The following is a 20,086-nucleotide window of genomic DNA, read 5'->3' as shown; positions in this document are numbered from 1 at the left end:
TACGTAGTGAATAAACTGCAGCCGATGCCACCATTATGTATACCTGTATAGAATCTGGATGTTCCACAATGTATTTTAGCAAACTGGACCCAGTGAATAGAAGGACTGACAGTGTGGGGCAGTAGAATAAACAGCTGATGGCGGGGGAAGATTTGAGAAGCCTTGCCTGGCCCAGAGTCAAGGGTTGGGACCGCCAAGAACCTGGTTATCTATTCGAGAAGATACAATGAATGTGTGAAGTGGGACGAGCTTCTGTTGAGGCGTAATGGAAAAACACTCGAAGTGTCAGAGTTTATTAATTTAATGATTTTAAATACGAAAAAGGAGCTCAAACACTGTTTCCTGTCACATGGTCAAGATGAAAATAGACATTGGGTCGAGCTACACCGAGACCAGAAGATAAGACTATGCTCACGCTCCCTTTCATTCTCAGGAACAGTGATTCCTTGCAAGGCCGAGTTCAAAGGACTTATTAAATGGTAGACAGTAGGAGTGATGATGGATGTTGGGCTTATTGGGTGGGGATGCATGATCAAGCCAATTATCCAGCACCTGGGGTACCAGCTTGCGTGCTGCTAGCATGTGGAATATTCCAGAAAGGTACAAGTGTGCCAAACCAATCATAGAGGGCTGCATAGCAGAGAGCCCTATAGTTTTGAAAGCAAATGAAACGTTGTGCAATTTTCTTGACACGGAAGAGGACTTGCAATAGGGGAGGGCATAGCTGCCCACCTGATGTAAGAGACCCAATCACAATCCCATACCCCATAGAAAGTATACTTAGATGTTTTCTTTAAGCCTACCACAATCCAGCTTAGGTTTTCTTATTTTGCCACGTAGTATGACATCACTTATAACGGGTTTTTGCTATAAAAGAATTGTTTTTTACAAAATGCTTTGAGAGAATGCTGTGCGGCGTCCATCGATTCCCGTTGTACTCCCTGTTTTAGATAATTATTTAATTAAAACAGCTAAGTTTTGCCAAATTCTTGAGTTGCTCCGATTATTCGTGTCAGAGTAAATGCCGTGCCCCATCCATCTCAGATACTGTTACCTCGTCTTAAAGGGCCTACCGGTTCACTGTGATGCAAAATGGTGCAGATCTTTGTTAGGGGAGGCAACAATATAGGTGAAGGAGTGGTTGAAACACATTTCAGGTGCAGTGGTCTGTAGAATTCTAAGGAGGAGATTAGTGCTTTGGGGGTAGAGATGCTAGACAGTGCTGGGTAAGTCGAGGGTACACGTGGGTGGACGGAGTCCCCCTACTTTTTTCAGATTGCAGCTTGATATGCTAATTTCTGGTGATGCCATATTCAATTGGTATGTTAATGAGTCCCCCCACCATTTTAGAACTCGACCCCTGGTTATGAGTTGGCTTTGTTGTTGGTTGAAAAAGCGACCCTTAAAGTTTCTCTGTGCACCCGGTTGGTGCGAGTGCTGATGTGATAACACCAAACCCTCCACACTTGGGTCTAAGCAGTGACCCCACGGTGTATGCACTCTACAAACATTTATATTTCATAATAGAGGATCCAAAAGCAGAGGTTTTTTTCATGTCATTTGTCTCCATTTCATTATAACTATGGGTCAGGATGAGGCATCAGTGCTTCATTGGGGCACGCAGTAATTAACCATCAATCGGTTGTCATATCACTAATTTTCCCAATAGGATGTGTGTGTAATCCTGTACTCCATGCAGTGTTAAACATATAATGGTTTTGTGCATGTGTCATCTACACTAACATTTACCTCAAATGGCCGCAGATGACTGCTGTACAATCAATCTATGTTGCACTACAGGGACGACACAATCATTGGGGCAAAGCTGAGCACCGGAATCATGGATCTGAATCCAGCCGGACATCGCTTCCTGGAAATCCATGGCTGACTTCTGACTATCACAGTTGACCTTAATGTCTTGATTATTCCATGTAAGGACATGCTCCTCCAAACCACCGGGCAATCCCATGTGTGTCCAAGGAAGTTCCCAAGTACAAATAGATGGCAAGGGCTACACAGAATGTCTCCCAATTCACCCCTCTCTGCTACTGCACCCCCCGTCTGATGGCTAGCACATGTAGCTACAATACCGTACAACAGTAGGGGTTTATTGGAACAGTAAAGGGGACATAGCTAAAACAAGTCTACGGCTAAACAGTAGGGGAAAGGACATGCTTGGCCAACATTTCAAGCCTGTTCTTTCCTAAAGTATAAATACCCCCAGGAGACAATAGGGGAATTGGGTACAAAGGCCCCTGGAGTCACTAGTCATGAACCCAATTTAGACGGTATGAGCACTCCTGAAAGGGAGCCAGAAAGGAATGCTCAAACCAAGCAACAAAGTCAAAGTCATTGTTGACTGTCCATAGGGGGCAGAAAGGGTGTCGAAATAAAAGTCGACATTTTCGGTGGTCGCAGTAAAAACGGCACAGTGATCACATAGATACGATGGTTCTACACTCTCACCACTCCGCCACCAGTTTTGACGCACGTCCCCCTACCCATGGAACCTTGGTTGCCATCAACCCTCCTATAAGGCCACAAAATAGCATAGCTTTCCAGGGAGTACTTTAAAACTGGGGTCGAGGAGTGCATGCCATGTACTGAGTCACATCACAGGGAGGAGTGGTTTCTACAAACATATTGGGCTTCATGGTGCTATTAGCACCATGGTCCATGCCGGTGTCCGCCATGGCGGAATGGGGAATTACCACCCCATTCCGAGGTTGGTGGGGCGGTAATTACCCATGCCGCCATGGCCCTTCCCCATTCCCATTTTTGCCCCATAGGGCTCAATGGGAATGGGGAAGGCGCTAATAACGGTACCGCAAATTGCGGTACCGTTATTTGCACCAAAGTCCCTTTGCGGGTCCCTACTTTAACGGCTGGAAAAAACAGTCGTTAAGGTCGGGTCACGCAAAGGGACCTCGTAATCAGGCGTTAAGGGTTTAACGGTGCCAACACCTTTTACGGCGCCGTTAAACCCTTAACGCCAGGGTCGTAATGAGGCCCATTATCTGTGTTACCAATCCACCATTGATAGACAAAAAACACAAATCACTGCATAAAGCAAAAAGGAATCCTACGGGCCACTGGGAAACGAGAGACAATGATGCAGTGAGCTAACCCCTACAGTGCAGCAAGGCAAAACTGCCCCTCAGCCAATGAGCAATAGGTATTCCCTCCTCTTCCACAGGCCCCAAATGAAGCAATAGATACACATGTACCACTGCAGTGGTTATATACAGCATAGAACAATCATTCCCCCCACCCTGCCCCGCAAGGAGTGCTTACAAAACCCTGCCAAGTCTGTCCATGAGGGAAGTGGCAAAGGGTGGGAATACAGGTCCGGCTACTGTAAAGTCCCCATCCCTTGCTTGGACGCCAGACTGGGCCTCGGGATAAGCTCTCCCTCAAGGAGTCACCCTGGATAGGAAGTCCACGGCTCTGGCTCATGCGGGTGATCTGCCTCATAAAACGAGTGGGGCACTACCGTCCAAAGTTGTGATCCGGCACCAAGATCAAGGGAAACGGATGGGAAGGACACAGGAGACTAACCAAGAACAGAACTAGGCCAGCCTTGCCAATGCAGTCTCACATCCACTTAAAGGTCTTTGGGTTGGTGATTTTGTTTGCTTTTTTTTGATTGTAAACAAGACACATATACAGCAAGCATCTCAACAAACTGACATCGTTCTATGTACACAGTAGACTCCCACCTTTTCTGGGAAACCATTTTCTTCCTTTCTGGCTCACCAAATCATTCAGGACATGGGGTGCTGCTATGTCTGGATAAGATCTGCGGCTAGGCTAATGTCGGGACTCAGGGCTAGCTAGCCTTTTGATTGTAGCTCTTGAGCTTCTATCTGGGGTTACAACCAAAAGACCCCGGGCTATATCACCTCGAACCTCCCGAGAGACTCCTCTGGACAGGAAAGATGTGGCAGTAGAAGCATGGAAAGAATCGCGCGACAGCCTTCACTCTGTATCTCATTCCTTTCTTTTCGCATGGCTACCTCTAGAAGGCACACTGCCTCTTTACAATGCCCCTAGCAAAGACACCCTTCCCACTACTGCAGTTCAGCTGCCAAGATCTCCCAAAAGGCAAGAGAAAGTGGTCTGCTGACACTGTACATTGTGAGCTCCTTCTGTTTCACTGCGATTCACAACTGGTTATCTGCATGGCAGCACACACATCCAACACCATTAGCAAGACTCAACCCTGACACTCCCACTTCTAAAGCGAGTATTATTTCAAAAGCTTCAACATACGACTATACGTTCCCTATCCTAAATTGTATTCCCTTGAAATCCTTCAATCTACCTTACCTGATGGCTTAAGAAGATGAAGGCTGAGGACTTTTATCCTGGACGGGGGTGGCATTTTTTGCTTTGCATTCTTCACAAGCGTGGTGGCAGTGTCTAAAATAAAACCGAGAGTGAGGGGTATTTAGTTGCTCCATTTCACATGAATTGGTCATTCTAACAGCATCTTCTGGAAGTCGCAGTGGATGTGGAGGGTCTTTTGACATACCTGATGGAAAAAAGGTTAATTGGGAAGGTCTAGTAACATTTCAGTGGCCTCTGAGGTCAGCGAGGAAGGAGGACAGAAAAAAAGAGTGAGCAACATCAATAGACAGCCATTTTGATTGATTTATAGGGGAATGGACAAGCAGCAAAAAAGGAAGCTAAAAAAGAACAATTCCTCCTCCATCTCATGAAAGCATGTGTAGGAATAAGAAGGAAGGAAAGAGTAGGGCTAGTATCATTCCAAACCACTCTGTCCCCTACCATCTTATGTATGTGCTATTCCACCCTAAATATAAAACCTATAACATTTAAGTATATTTTCTGGTTACATTTTTATCTGTTTAATTGTGAGTCATTTATTTTGTATTTATGTTGTTTACTGGACAGCGCTCATTTGCTGCTATGGACGCACTCTATAAAAACTGGAGAAAAAAAATAATCAATAAACCTAGGGACAGAAACATGTTGCAGCCAAGAATGGGCACGCCTCTTTGTTTATTTATTTATTTATATAGCGCACCAAACCCGGGGGTATCTGGGCGCGTTACAGGTAATTTTTCTAGTTTGTAAGTTACATCAGATCGAGTACAGGGTAGAATAGTTGCAAGACATCATTACATTATTAACAAGAGAAAAAAAAGGAATAGGATACATAAGATATGCACACAAGGCAATTTACATAGCTACCGGCACAAAGGTCTTAGAATAGGGCACGCTTGAGTTAGTCATTAATCCTTTGTGAACAGCCAGCTTTTAGTCTTTTCCTGAAGCTAAGGAAGGACCGATTCGCTCTCAAGGCTGTAGGTAAGGATGTCCATAACTGGGCTGCCATAACAGGAAAAGTACTACCCCCAGCTTTTTAAAGTTTGAATCTGGGGACCTTTAGACAGGAGGAGTTCACAGTCCTCGTAGGGCGTGTTGACGTATTGTTGACAATTTTATCCATTATATATTTAGGGGCTGAATTGGTTAGGCATTTGTGGGTGAGGGAGACCGTTTTGAACTGCGTTCTGTCCCTGCTTGAAAGACAATTATACTTCCGTCTGGCCTCAGAGATATGCTGTCTTCTTGGCATGCTTAGTGCCGTTCTAAGTGCATTTTTCTGTAAGATTTGAAGTTTGTTGACAATGTATTTGCTAGCACCTGGATGAAGTGCATTGCAGTAGTTGAGTTTCGAGAGAATTACGGCTCTCGCTAAGGTAATGCAACTCTCTGTAGATAGAATTAGATGATGCATGTCCAGGCTACAAAAGGAAGGGTAAGTATCTTAGCATACAAACATTCTGTGGGTACAATAAAGCAAGAAACCATACCTGCTCTTCAAGGGGCTTTTGACCTTCATTTTACTGACTCCACCCCCCTAGTTTGCTCAAGTTTTTGCCCACCGGGATTTGAATCCACTGACCCACATGAAAGTGTCTTCAAAGCACACATCTTGTAGTGGTATTTTGCTTTCCATAGAATATCTCAAAACAGATTTTTGGGTAAAAAGTGCACACCTTTTGTACTTTGCCATCAGTGTTCTAGGAAAATCTCCACCGACTGTTTCTTTTGTTCCGGTATTGATTCATTTTGTGAAAGACAACGCTCATTTCTATTTTGAATTTTCTTCAATTAGGAAAGGCTGTTGTATCAAATGTGCGTATTTCACTTCAGGATATGTTCAGTACCTGTGCGTATGTTAATGGAATTGAGACCTATTGATGACATTTGAAGACCTCCAGAATTGCTTACATCCTTGGAACGTACAGCCACATTAGGTATGCTTGGATTAGGTATCAGTGATCTTCATTACTCTTTGCTCTGCTCTTCCTCGTCACAGTATTCTCTTTGGAGGTACCCATCTCTACAAATGATTCAGCTCACTCGGCCGGCTGCTTCAAAATAAGCCTCACTCCTGATATTGCTACAACCAATATATTAACAGTTAAAATACAGACATTGATCATCAGTTTATTGATCGCCAGGGATATTAATGACTCACTTTGTGACATCATTGTGTGTGATGCAAATAAAGGGGCCCACACATCTTTTGTCGCCCGGGCACTGCAAATCCTACGGCTGGCCCTGATCACAGGTGCACTTGGTGGGCCTTCTATCCCTCAACCACTGCTGCTAAATAGAACAGTGGACTCCTAATGCCTATATGCTTGAGCGATTACCTACGCCACCTCTGCAGCAGCTTGTGTGCAAGGCAAAAGGTATGGCTGCTTCAAGCCATGTTGAATGGCAAGGAACTACCTAGTGATAAACATATAAACTGTGTGTCCAGAAGCTGTGTACGAGATGTATAAAGGAGATGAATTGGAAATAAAATATTGTTCAGATGTCTAGGTGATGTGGCGAATCTTGCAGAGAAGAAACGCAATACTTACAAACATCACCAAGAGGTATTTAACTGTAACCAATTGCAATGAAAGACACTCTGCTCAAGCTGCTTACATCTGCTTGGCACCCCTCTCTATTGGGTCCACGGCAGAGGGATCCATTCGTCACTTCATGTTTTCTTGCTCGTTGTAGAACAATTTTGTAAATGGAGCATATATCATTAAATTGTAAATTATTAGGTGATCCTTAAGTATTGATTAATATTTTGATATGTATGTTTTCAATTTGTTTTATATTGCAAACTAAAGATCAATCAGTCACTGACAGCTACTGTTGAGCAGGCCCCTGTGGGACTCGGCAATGCACGCTCTATCACAGTTTGCGACACAATATTGCAAACTTCCCTCCAACACAAAATAATTCAGCGTTGGCTGAAGCAGTCCCCATTTTCCTCACACAGATCATGCCGCAATGGGTGACAACAGTGCATGTTTCCACGCACTTAGAGGTCATTGCGAGCAACTTCAGTTCAAGATTCACTCATATAAAAGAGGGACAACATGGGCCTTAGTGGTGCAACTCCCTTCACAAAGAACAGGTCCTCACAACAAAAATGCCCACCATGTGCCTCAGCAGTGCAAGCTTCCCTCACAACGAAAATACCCACCATGTGCCTCAGCAGTGCGAGCTTTCTTCATAACTAAAATGCCCGAAATGTGCCTCAGCAGTGCGAACTTCCCTCACAACGAACATGCCCGCCATGTGCCTCAGCAGTGCGAGCTTCCCTCACAACGAAAATGCCCACCATGTGCCTCAGCAGTGCGAGCTTCCCTCACAACGAAAATGCCCACCATGTGCCTCAGCAGTGCGAGCTTTCTTCATAACTAAAATGCCCAAAATGTGCCTCAGCAGTGCGAGCTTCCCTCACAACGAACATGCCCGCCATGTGCCTCAGCAGTGCGAGCTTCCCTTACAACGAACATGCCCACCATGTGCCTCCAGTAGTGCGAGCTTCCTTCACAACGAACATGCCCACCATGTGCCTCAGCAGTGCTAGCTTCCCTCACAACGAAAATTCCCAACATATGCCTCAGCAGTGCGAGCTTCCCTCACAACGAACATGCCCAACATGTGCCTCAGCAGTGCAAGCTTCCCTCACAACGAACATGCCCACCATGTGCCTCAACAGTGCAAGCTTCCCTCATAACGAACATGCCCAACCTGTGCCTCAGCAGTGCAAGCTTCCCCCACAATGAAAATGCCCAATATGTGCCTCAGCAGTGCAAGCTTCCCTCACAAAGAACGTGTCCAACATGTGCCTCAACAGTGCAAGCTTCCCTCACAAAGAACATGCCCAACATGTACCTAAGCAGTACAAGCATCCCTCGCAACGGAAATTCCCATGTGCCTCCGCAGTGCAAGCTTCCCTCACAAAGAACATGCCCAACATCTGCCTCAGCAGTGCAAGCTTCCCTCACAACGTAACTGCCCAACATGTGCCTCAGCAGTGTATGCTTCCTCACAAAGAACACGCCCACCATCTGCCTCAGCAGTGCAAGCTTCCCTCACAATGAAAATGCCCAACCTGTGCCTCAGCAGTGCAAGCTTCCCTCACAACGAAAATGCCTAACATATGCCTCAGCAGTGCAAGCTTCCCTCACAAAGAACACGGCCACCATACGCCTCAGCAGTGCAAGCTTCCCTCACAAAGAACACGGCCAACAGATGCCTCAGCAATGCAAGCTTCCCACACAAAGAACATGGCCAACATATGCCTCAGCAGTGCAAGCTTACCTCACAAAGAACATGCCCAACATGTGCCTCAGCAGTGCGAGCTTCCCTCACAAAGAACACGCCCAACATGTGCCTTAGCAGTGGAAGCTTCCCTCACAAAGAACACGCCCAACATGTGCTTCAGCAGTGCAAGCTTCCCTCACAAAGAACATGGCCAACATATGCCTCAGCAGTGCAAGCTTCCCTCACAAAGAACATGGCCATCATATGCCTCAGCAGTGCAAGCTTCACAACGTCACAACTGAGCTGAACTGATGCACATAGAAGAGATGCAGGGACCAGAGAATGCAAACATTCTATAAGGCATCAAGAAAGTACCAAGGATAAGTGACATCTTGGGATCAAGGTGAAGAAGCTTATGCTACAGACACAGATGACGATATTGAGATAGTTTATACATGTACAGATGCAAGCAGCAGAGTAATCTTAAAAGCTAGCCTCAAGCTTTATGGTAAATAGATTGTGGTGAGTGCCTATATATATATATATATATATATATATATTTGCATATGAACGAGTAAAAGATGGATGTTTCCACTACGCATTATAAGCCGTGCTGAACATTAACAAGAAGGACTCATTTCACTGTGTCGCAGTTAAAAGCGAATTAAATTTACAAATGAATCTCAGCAGAAGGAGTTGGATGAGCCAAGAAGTCAAGGTCTTATCAGAACTTGAATTGGATGACATTGGATAAAATTGTGTGAAAGAACAGAGACTCCTGTTCAGAAGGCTTGAGCAAAACAAAAGACGTAAGAGGACTATTAGAAAATAATATTAAATACATGAAAAGGCTCAATTTCATGGTGTCCAGTCGCGTGGAAGAAGGAAGTTGGCCGATCGAGGTGGTCACACCTAGGCACAAGGGCAGGATGTGCCTGCACTCCTTAAATTTCTCAGAGCCCAGTACAAACTCAAGGCCAAACTTCAAAGCACTAATTGACACTGCACCATTGAGGTGATGATGGATTGATAGATTAATTGGTGGGAAGCTAGTGTTAAGAGGAGCTCGCGAACACCTGGATGTTCAGTCTGCATGCTGATAGACGTGGGTGGAAAAGTACTAACGGGGGTTAGAAGCCAACCAATTGTAAAGGACCTTGTAATCAAGGGTCCTATAGTTGGTGTAGCCAATGGAACGTTGTGTATTTAGTGATGTTTATAGTGGCTATTTTAAGGGGAGGGCTTAGTTGCCCCACCTGATGTTAAATACTCTATCACTCTCCTTCACTGTTCTATACTGATATGGAATGATACTTAGCTGTTCACTTAGAGCCAATCACTCCCTGCAATAGGTTTTGTAGTTTGCCACGTAGGATGACGTTGGTAATAACGCAGGTCAGCACGTCACTGATGAGGATTTTGCATGATATAACCTCAGTTTTTACTAAAGATAAGTTGAGTAAGAGGATCGAGTGAAGGCTGATGTTCGTTGTACTCCCTGTTTTAGATACTTGATATTAAAATGGACTCCCTTTTGCCAAACTACCTGAGTCGTCTTGAGTATTGATATATGAATAAAATCTGCATCCCCATCCATCTCCATGGTATTGCTACTCATCTTAAAGGGCTGGGCAACCCAGTTCAAAGGCCTCCATAGCAACTCTTTTTTTTACAAATGTCTTAGCAGATGACTGCTATGTGGTGTTGCTTGGTGGCCTGCTTTGGCCAGTTGGGTTGAGATCTGCATCTGACCAGACAAGAAGAGACTTGCATTTTTATGTCCTACATTCGCAATTTATTGGTGAAGATCATATCGATGACGACAGTGAGGTTGTTCACCAGTTGCTCAAAAATTGATAAGGAAAATTGCTCCGCAAATTCTCAAGCTTGCTCATTGCTTTGAGCATCTAAACAAAGATCGCATTCTCCAAGGATAAACATGTCCCTGTCTATAGTATGGCTAGGTCAGGAATTCTTCTGTAATAGAGAGGTTATGGTACTGTGTTTTGTAGGCGACTACCATACATCATGCAATGTAGAATGAAATGGTTAAATGTTAGGCTGAATGATTTATTGATTTATTGTTTGCTTGTTAGGCGCTTATACAATAAGAATATACTGTTTCAAAGCGAGGGAGGGAGGGTACATTACAACACAATATTAAGACCTGAGGGGAAGAGGAAGAGGCACAAACCTACTATGCCTTGTGAGTATTCAGAACGTGCAATTGCAGAAAGGAAGGGGGAAGTGCTGGGGAGTCCGAGCTTGTGGGAGAGCCATGGAGGAAGTTCCAGGAATGTTGAGTGCTACTCGGCCAGAGCCACGGGAGGTGTAAGTGCGAGTCTCCAGAGCAGAGGGTGTGCAGATGCAAAGTGCTGTGGATAGACAGGAGCTGGCAGTGTATGGGAGTGCTTTGGTACAGATAATTGGCTACTTCATTGTCCTTTCCAGTTTCCCTGTTCTTAATTTAAATGTTGTCACAGCAGGAATTAGAATGTAAAACACAGGCAGAAATATTTCCTTTTCCTCCTGTAAGAAGGGGTAACAGGAACGTGGTTAGATGATCGGGCAAGTAAAGGGTATGCCTGTGTCCATTTTTTTAGGCAATGACAGCATTATGACACAGAACCAAAATGTTGAAGTCTAGAAGCAACAGCTAACCCAGGATTGTGCTGCTCCTACTAAAGAAACCTATTTCGCTGAGGCTCAGGAGGTGCAATTTGTGTGCAATTTTGAAGGAATATTTTACTGCTGACAAAGCATTTCACTGCACTTGACCTCCTGAGCCTTCTTCATTCCCCATAGCTAATATAACTAAGTTACCAAAAAACAGTTAGTCTCAACGCTCTGTAAACAAGTGGGAGCTGTGCCCTACAGAGAAATGTACAATTATTTGCAAGACTCTCAAACAAGAAAAGAAATGTGCTATTAGTAAGAAATGCCCCATGAAATACTGGATCCCTATCGATCTGGCTTTAGCTGGGTCATTTTTGATGGAGAAACACCATAAACTCCATCTGTTTAGATGAACCAGGGAATAAGGGTGTTCGTTAGCACATGGGACATTGTGTCTGGAAAGAAAAGACAATACATATCGAAGAAACCATCGTCCTGCATCATACTAATTTGAATATCTGGTGATACTGCCAACAGCTGAAGGGTTAACATATGTGGGCGACTATCCTCCTACACCCGGCTGTCAAAGATGGCCTTGGTCTCACAGGCGCCACCTATTTACTGACACCCTTGTTTCTGGACCAACAAACTACAAGTCTGACTGCCAGAGCCGCTGTGCCCAAAAGGTCTGACCCTGCCTTGAGCTGCGGCCACCGTAGACACACTTGTCACGGGAGCAGCAGCACCATTGCTAACGGTGCCGGTGCTCTCGTGTCCCCACTCCCAGAGGACTATATGGGAATGGGGATTAACAAATATACCAGCATCTGACTTCCTGGCTGCCGGACTTGTAATAGCCTGGTGGCACCGGGAAGTCAGGTGCCGGTAAATTATTATGGGTCTGGCGGCAACCCTCCCGGTAGCACTGGCACGGTTATGCCGGACCCGTAATGAGGCCCAATGTCTTCAAGCAACTTTTAACATTGTAATTTAGGGGCTTGAATGTCAATGTTTGCCAATTATTACTGTGACATGTATGTCTGACTTGAGTTAGTGAGACGGGGCAGGGAGGCACAAAAATGGTATTTGTAGTGGCATTTTATAGCATTATAACTAGACTTATTTTATGTCAATAACTTATCAACCTTTACAAAACATATATAATTGACATAATCGTATTTTAATTCATGGAAATATACAACACAAAACATAGATACAAAACTTGCCATACCTTTTATGATGTGGACGGAATTCTTTGCCAAATGGGTGCACACCGACGGCGTGGAATTTACTCTGACATGCACCTATATATGAGATCTTTCCAATCACAAAGCCAAGGACACCAGCCACTATAGTAGCAAAACAGATTAAAGATCTACTTTTAAACAGAAAGCCCATCTCAAACAAAACTCCCGAGTTTGATGAGAAACAAACTATGGCTCTATGTTCTAATTAGATGATGGCAATATAAAATCTCGCATGAAATCCATCACTCTTTCTGAAACTTAAAACAAAAGTCTCAATTTCTGTTTAAAACTCTTATTGCACATTAGTGGACATGTTTAAGAAGCCAAAATGGAATTAAAGATTATATTACTGAACAGGTAGAATGATTGCAGTAGCCAAATAAATGCATGCAGCCATCTGAAATTGGCAGCAATTCCCCCTAGAAAATGGGTGAAGAGTTATCCACTCATTCCCTTTTCTGGGAAGAAAGGCACCCTCTTTTTTACCCCTCTGAGCAACACTCGTGGGTGGTCCTCCTTCAGCCTACTACGCCCTGGCCCCCGTCCATCCACTCTCTGGGTTAGGGCAACTTGTGGGTGCAGGCCTGGAAAAGGTACCCTGGGTGTTGACGTTCTCTGGGCCTGGGTGGGTCTCTTTTGTCTGCTGGAACTCAGTTTAAAGGAAGCCCACCATCCTACCTCCCTCATCCTCTTTATTACCCTGCTACAGGGACTGGTGGGAGGAAGGCAAGGCTGAGGTGGGACTTTGGACTGACTAGTGCCTCCACTGGGCGGTCCTCTGGCAGGTGGTCTGCGCTCTGGCCCTTCCCTTGAGGAAGGCATACCCCATCTACATGTTCTCAACTGTATGAGTATGGCAGCCTTGTGAGAGACTGACTGCCCCAGGTATTCCCTGGCCTATCGCAGGTTCTCCTCTTTCTCTGGGTAGAACTAGGAGCAGTTTCTGTACCCACAGAAATGGAGCCACTGCTAGGCACTAGTGGCGTGTCTGGACGGTGGCTCTTTGTTTCCCTTAAAGTGCCAGAAGCAGCTAAAGTAGCTGCAGAGTCAGCAGCTTCAGTGGAAGTAGAAGCTGGAGCCCCTTGCTCTAGGTTTGGTAAGGGCCAGATTTTGCTGAATACCTATGGTTTGTCTTTCCCAGGAGTAGGGGCTGCACCCCCAAAAAGAGGCGCTATCATAGTTTGAGCCAATTGACTGTACCCTACACTGAGAGCTAGGCAAGGGAATTTGTCACAGTGACCTATTCCCAGAGAATCTTCCTCATAATACACAGCACACAGGTGAAGATCAGAACATGTCTACACATACGTGGTCACCCTTGGGCAGAATTCCCAACACGGTGAGAGTTACTGCTTGCATGCAAACAATCCCTATATTCTCCCTGATTCGAGAGATGGCAAATGCACCTGTGTGACCCACTTTCCTTACTCTGTGGGCTTCCCTGAGCACCATTCCACTTCATCCACCATTTGTGAGGTCTAATTTGGCTTCACATATGATCATTGGTGTGGACTGAACCAGGTCTGGGGTGTTGCATAAGATTCCTGAAACGCGGTGGCTATCCGGTGATACTGCCAACAGCTGAAGGGTTAACATATGTGGGGGACTAATAGGGAAAGCATTTTCCTTGTTTGTATTATCCTCCTACACCCGGCTGTCAAAGCTGGCCTTGGTCTCACAGGCACCACCTATTTAAGAACACAGAAACTGAGAATAGATTTTCATCAGAAAGTCATACGATTTGCTGGAATACAAGAGCTGATAGGGCACCATTTCTTGGATGCAAGGATGGAATAAACAACTTATGCACAAGCCTAAGGTACTATTTCTAACGTTCTGGAAAAGACATTGTGTCTGCAACTACACATTATCTGCGAAACTCAATGTCTCTTTTTCTCAAATACTGTTTCTGAAAGATGCATTACGTTTCTAATAACAGATACAATCTTTATTATTATTTGTATCGGTACCACGCCCAGCCTATGTAGGTGTGGGTAGAAAGGCTTTGCATCTAGACTTACTGGATGCTACACAAGTTTCCATCTTGAAATGCATAGGTTTTAATCAAATATGGATTATATGAAAGGATGCGGACCACGTTACCTTTATTTGAAGTTTTATTTAATACTGAAGAGGGGAAAGGGGAACGTGCCTCCAGTCCCAGAAGACCCTCCAGCAAGAAGAAACACCTGAGACAATATGGCCGCTGATCATATGAATTTATACCCATTCCTTCTGCTCCCACAATGGAAAATTACGACGGAAGATACTCTCCCAGTAGACCCTATAACCCTGCAGTGGTGCGGATCCAACCCAGTCTTAAAACAGAGCTGGAGACGACTACATGGACCGAATTGACTAAACGCTGAGAATCCACGCCCGTTAAGGAAAGCGACACAGGGACGCTGAGTACCTGAACTTCCAGATGACTGTTGCCGTGAGGTAGCCAGGCTGTCCGAAGATTCGATGAAGAAAGGGTGACACGAAAACCAGTCCAACACCCACATGTGAGGTCACCGGGTCGGAGGTGGACCAGCTCCCAACGCCATAGGTGTGCACTTCCCTGATTAATGTGGTGTCAGGACAGTGCAAGCACTGATAGGGAAGACAAGTCCTTGCTGGAGTGAAGACTTGAACTCTGTAGACTGTGGGGTCCAGTATACTGGAGATCTCAGGAGGATGAAAAGCAGACGGCGGTAGCAGGAGAAGATCCACAGTGGCAGAGGACCCAAGCAGAGGTTGGTGGTCAGGCACCACAACCCAAGATGGGTTATGAACAGGTTGGACAAACAAATCAGGACCCAGGAAATGGAAGCCAACCTCGGGGGAAACAACAGGTACCCCTGGTGGGTAGAGAACCAAGAGCCTGAGAAAGACCCACCCTGAGGATACAGGAACCGAGGAAGGAGAGATAGCAGGGAGCCCAAGGGCAGGAGGCAACTATCTTTATCTTTCCTTTTCAGGTGTCTTAAAAGCTTAGGTTTTTGAAGAATCTCATTATATCCACTGTTTTAAGGATTACAATCGACACAATGCATGTATCATGTATGAAGTGATTGCTGCCTAGAATATGACACATCATTATTATCATTTTATTATTTAGACTTCACTTACATGCAACCTTTGGTAGTGATCCAAATCTTGGGTTGCGCAAAAGGTACCCTGCAAAATAAATTCTATGAATGGATGAAGACACAGGAACATTTCTCTTCATAAACCATGAATTATGGCTGCCAGTAAATAATCACATTTTAATAGCTGTCAAAAAGGTATATTTACTTACATCAGGAAATCAAAAGAAGGTACTGTATATTGAGAAAAATGTATTGGAAAAAAGGAGAGCTTCCCACACTTCCAATCAATTCAATGTTTGCTTGGAGGGTCGGCCATTAAAAAAAATAGTAGTCCACTCTTCCCGGCTACAATTACTAGTAATACATCAACATGTAGATTGTTGGAAATAAACAATGAAACCGTGAAAGCTGCTTAACCTAATGGAGAGGAATCAACATTCAAGACAGTTCTCAAAATCAGCAGTGTTTGAACACTTGGCTCAAATATATCCTATTGGATCATTTTCTAATTTAACTTACACATACATTTCTATGTTTAGGAGCCCTTTATGAATTCACATAGCTTAAACACAATACACGCAGTGGTGGAGTAAAATAGAAATCACTGTTTTTTATGGAGCAAAAAATTGATTAGTAGAACAGAATAACTAACTGAGCTAGCATGTTTAATTATCAGTTAAAGTACTGATTTATTAGACCGGTTCGAAAATCCCCGATTTAGCAAAAAAGGAGAGTTTAGCCGAACAGTATCAAGCACTGCAAATTCTAAAAAATAGCACCAGACCTGCAGTGAGTACCTTAGTTTACATACTCAAACTAAAAGAAATGCACTTGCTCCATGGTACAGCAGACAAATATTTACCAGTACTTTCTGTAAAATGGTGCATGTCACCATGAGCACGCTTCATATATGGTGCAATCCTGCCACCCACAGGCCAGCCATGCACAGTCAAACTCTTATTTGCCATTTACTGCAAACAATGTTTGTTTGCAATAAATGTTAAATAAATGTTTCAAACACTCCCATACTCGCCAGCAAGGTTGAGTACCATGCAAAATATACTCACCCTTTATAAAATCTCCTCACCAATGCGAGTAGGCTAGCAGATTTTGCGAGCCCTGATTGTTGCCATGAATTTATAAATTGCGTACACAGGATACTTCAGAATCTATATTGGTTCTTTTTGTGTTTAAAATTCATTGCATCAAAAAGTTTCTTAAAGACAATGTGGAAGTTACCTTTGTAAACGAGACCTTGTGTGACGAGCATGCTTCCAAGGGACAAGGGAAGAGCTACAAAATGAGAAAAACACAATAAGAAATGCTTTTAAGTCAAGCTGTTAGTGTTACAATTTCAAAATAACTACATTTTATTTTTTCAAACTTTATTGAAACGGTTGCAAACATGGAGTAAGATTCCTGCCATGAAAATGTAGATATATCCCAGTGTTCAATGTGACATACTTTACATTCCACCCCTGTCCCTCCCCACAGGATCTCCCACCCCCTATCCCTTGCTTCGCACATACCTCCAACCACCCCAAGCCCCCGTAGCATGCCCCCTGAGTCTTCAACAATTTGTGCATGGTTTGTGCGCTTGTGCTGGGAAGTTTTGGTCATACTCCAGGATCGGGCTCATATGTCTGAACTGGTGTAGGATTCCCTCCCTGGCCGCAGTAACCCTTTCCGTAACCATGATGTCCCAGACCTTAATCCATCACATCAGCAGCTGCGGGCCATCAGGTGATTTCCAGGTTTGGCCAATTGTGATCTTCCCAGCTAAGAGGAGAGGAGTTGGGTTATCAATTTGGCTGTGTTCCCAGACCTAGGGTAGATCTCCCGACTCGGGACCCCCCAGTAAAATCACTTCGGGCTCCATTGGGAGGCTGACCTGGGTAATCCCCTCGCTCGCATCAAGCACCCTCTCCCAGAAGGTTCAAGCAAGGGGGCAGTCCCTCCACATGTGAAAATACGTTCCCTATGCTCCACAATTGTGCCAGCATATTGGGTTCAAGGAGTTCTTAATGCGAGGATAGTACCAGCGCAAGGTTAGCTTAGAAGTGCATTTCTTATTTGTTACGCAAATGGAGAATAGATTCTTGTCCATATGTCCACCCAGGAATGGTCCTCCACTGGGTGGCCCAAGTCTGCTTCCCATTGAGCCACATAGTTAGGTCGGAGAACTAACATGTCATCCCTCAAGAGCCCATATAATTTAGAGATATTCCCCTTACCCTCCCCCTCCAGTAAAGTGATCTCGATGGGACTCAGGTCACGTGTAGCCCCTTGCCGGACCACAGGATGCATAATCCAATGTCGGAGTTGGGCGTACATGCATCTGTCTGCCTCTGTCAGCTGAAACTTAGCCTTACAAGGTTCAAAGGTGAGGGGCAATCCATTCTCAAACAGATGTGATAGGGTTTGTAAACCACCTTGTTGTCAGGCCTGAAAACCATGGGCACTTCTGGAGCCCACCCACATCGTTGTGTGGGAGTCTGATGTTGCGGGCTGTTTGTGGGGAAAAGAGGAAATGACATTTTCGGGTTAGGGAGGGGCCGGCAGGGACACCGGCAGTTGAATTGTGTTGATGAATAAAGTAGGACGTGTGAATGGCCTCTGGCTCCCGTCTCATTATTTCAGGTGCGTGGGCCGGGTAATGCGAGGCGAAGCTGAAAGCCTCACACTTCTGACAATCTTTTAAAGACAGTAGGGCGGAGGCCTGGGGTAAAATCTGGATTGTGGAAATTCAGGGTGCCCGGTCCAGTCCCTTTCAGAATGCCCTTCGCTTTCAATACCCAGTCCCATGTCTTGACTGTTGCTTTCGTCGAAGAAAGCAATCCATGGCAATGTTTTCACGCCATAGGGGAAATATACGTGAGGAAGCCGAGGGGGAGAGGGATTCTAGATTGCTTAATGTCCACCCATTTTGGGGGGTCAATAGGCGTACACCAGGTGAGAAAATATGTCAGTTGTGCTGCTACATGGTATTTGCGAAGGTCTGGGACCGCCATCCCTCCCAGGCGTAACCTGCCATCAGCACTGTTTTAGGAATTCTAGATTTTCTCCCCTGCCATATGAGTTGGAACAGTTTTTGCTTTGCTGCAATTGCTGGAGAGGAGCCTGCAGAATCCCCACTGGTAGGACCAAGTAAAAATAGAGGAATCTAGGGAGCAGGTTCATTGTACCAGCCGTAAGCCTACCCATCAGTGAAATTTCCTGGCCAGCTCACCTCTTCAAGTCTGCCTCTAACGCTTTAAAGAGGAGGGGAAAATTAGCTGCATATAAGTCCTTCGGGGAAGCTGGCATATGCACGCCAGATATCCTATAGATTTCCTACCCTGTGAAATCGGGCAGACCGGTTGAAGGGATTCCAGCTCACTTGTAGTTAACCCCACCCCTAGGGCTGCAGATTTACAATAGTTAATTTCAAAGCCTGACACCTGGCTGAAGGAGTCTAATTCTTTAAGGGACTGTAGTAGAGATGGCTGAATATTAGTTAGGGTGAGCATTACGTCTTCAGCGATGAGAGACACCTTGTAATGATTTTGGCCCACACACATCCCCTCAATAGTGGGGTCATTATGTATTCTGGGGTCAAAGAGTTCCATTATTAAAGCAAATATTAACAGGGATAGAGGGCCCTGCTTCATCTTGCATGTTAGCGGTATAGACTCTGTTTGCCCTAAAGTCACTGGTAGGGCCATTTTCGGAGCGCTGTAGTTAGCGAGAAGCATCCTGCAGAACAGCAGCCCAAAGTGAAAAGACTCTAAAGTGAATTGCATACAGTCCCAGTCGACCTTATCAAACGCCTTAGTAGCATCCAGCACCAGGAGAGCCAGTTTGCATTTTTCTAAGGATGCTATTTCAACCAGGTTCAGAGCCCGGCGAATATTGTCCCCCATAGTTCTGCTGAGAACAAAACCAGTTTGGTCTGCAACAATTAATTTAGGAAGGACTCCAGTAGCCGGTGGCTAAAATTTTGAGTATATTTTGGCATCTATGTTAAGCCAAGAGATTGGCCTATATGAGGCCCAATCTGTAAGGTCTTGCCCTGGCTTTAGTAGTCGAATCGTCGAGGAGGCCTGCATGGAAGGAGTTCTGCAGCCAGTTAGACGAAAATAGTTTGAATGGTCTGTAAGGGGATCCAGTAACTGAGCTCGGAAGAGTTTAGAAAACCTGGAGGCAAACCCATTAGGGCCTGAGGCCCTAGTCTTCAAAGATTTAATGACAGAATCATCTACCTCCTTTGAGGTAATTGGTAGCTCTAGGGTGTCCCTGTCCGCTTCAGTGAGGTGTGGAAGGACAACCCCTTCTAAATACTGTTTCTGGTCCGCTGGGAAACGAGGGGTAGCCGACATGGTATCAACCAAATAGGCCGCCGCTATCTGTAGCATAGCATCTTCCGCATATTGAATCGTCCCTCGAGAGTCTCAGAGGCCCACTATTGTATTCCTCCGCTGAATTTTCGCCAGTTCTCCTAACCAGGAATTTATTGGCTTTATTCTCCTTGGTGTAATATCCCTGTCTTGATTTTAGAAGTGATTGAGCTGTTTC

At 45.0% G+C, this 20,086-nt stretch overlaps 1 protein-coding gene across 1 annotated transcript in view; it reads right to left on the bottom strand.

Annotated features, from left to right (window-relative positions):
- OCIAD2 (OCIA domain containing 2) overlaps window positions 1-20,086 on the bottom strand; it is a 126,005-nt gene that overhangs the window by 20,553 nt on the left and 85,366 nt on the right. The window contains exons 3-6 of the mRNA XM_069631687.1: window positions 16,772-16,825; window positions 15,573-15,620; window positions 12,443-12,560; window positions 4,330-4,422 (exon numbers count right to left, since the gene is read on the bottom strand). Of these exons, the coding sequence (XP_069487788.1) occupies window positions 4,338-4,422; window positions 12,443-12,560; window positions 15,573-15,620; window positions 16,772-16,825 (305 nt within the window). The 3' untranslated portion in view covers window positions 4,330-4,337. The remainder of the gene's footprint in view (window positions 1-4,329; window positions 4,423-12,442; window positions 12,561-15,572; window positions 15,621-16,771; window positions 16,826-20,086) is intronic.

The sequence above is a fragment of the Ambystoma mexicanum genome, chromosome 6q (assembly GCF_040938575.1).
Source record: "Ambystoma mexicanum isolate Mex_15411 chromosome 6q, UKY_AmexF1_1, whole genome shotgun sequence".
Classification (NCBI taxonomy): Eukaryota; Metazoa; Chordata; class Amphibia; order Caudata; family Ambystomatidae; genus Ambystoma; species Ambystoma mexicanum.
The sequence above is the reverse complement of the archived record's forward strand: the minus strand, read 5'-3'. Positions and strand labels throughout refer to the sequence as shown.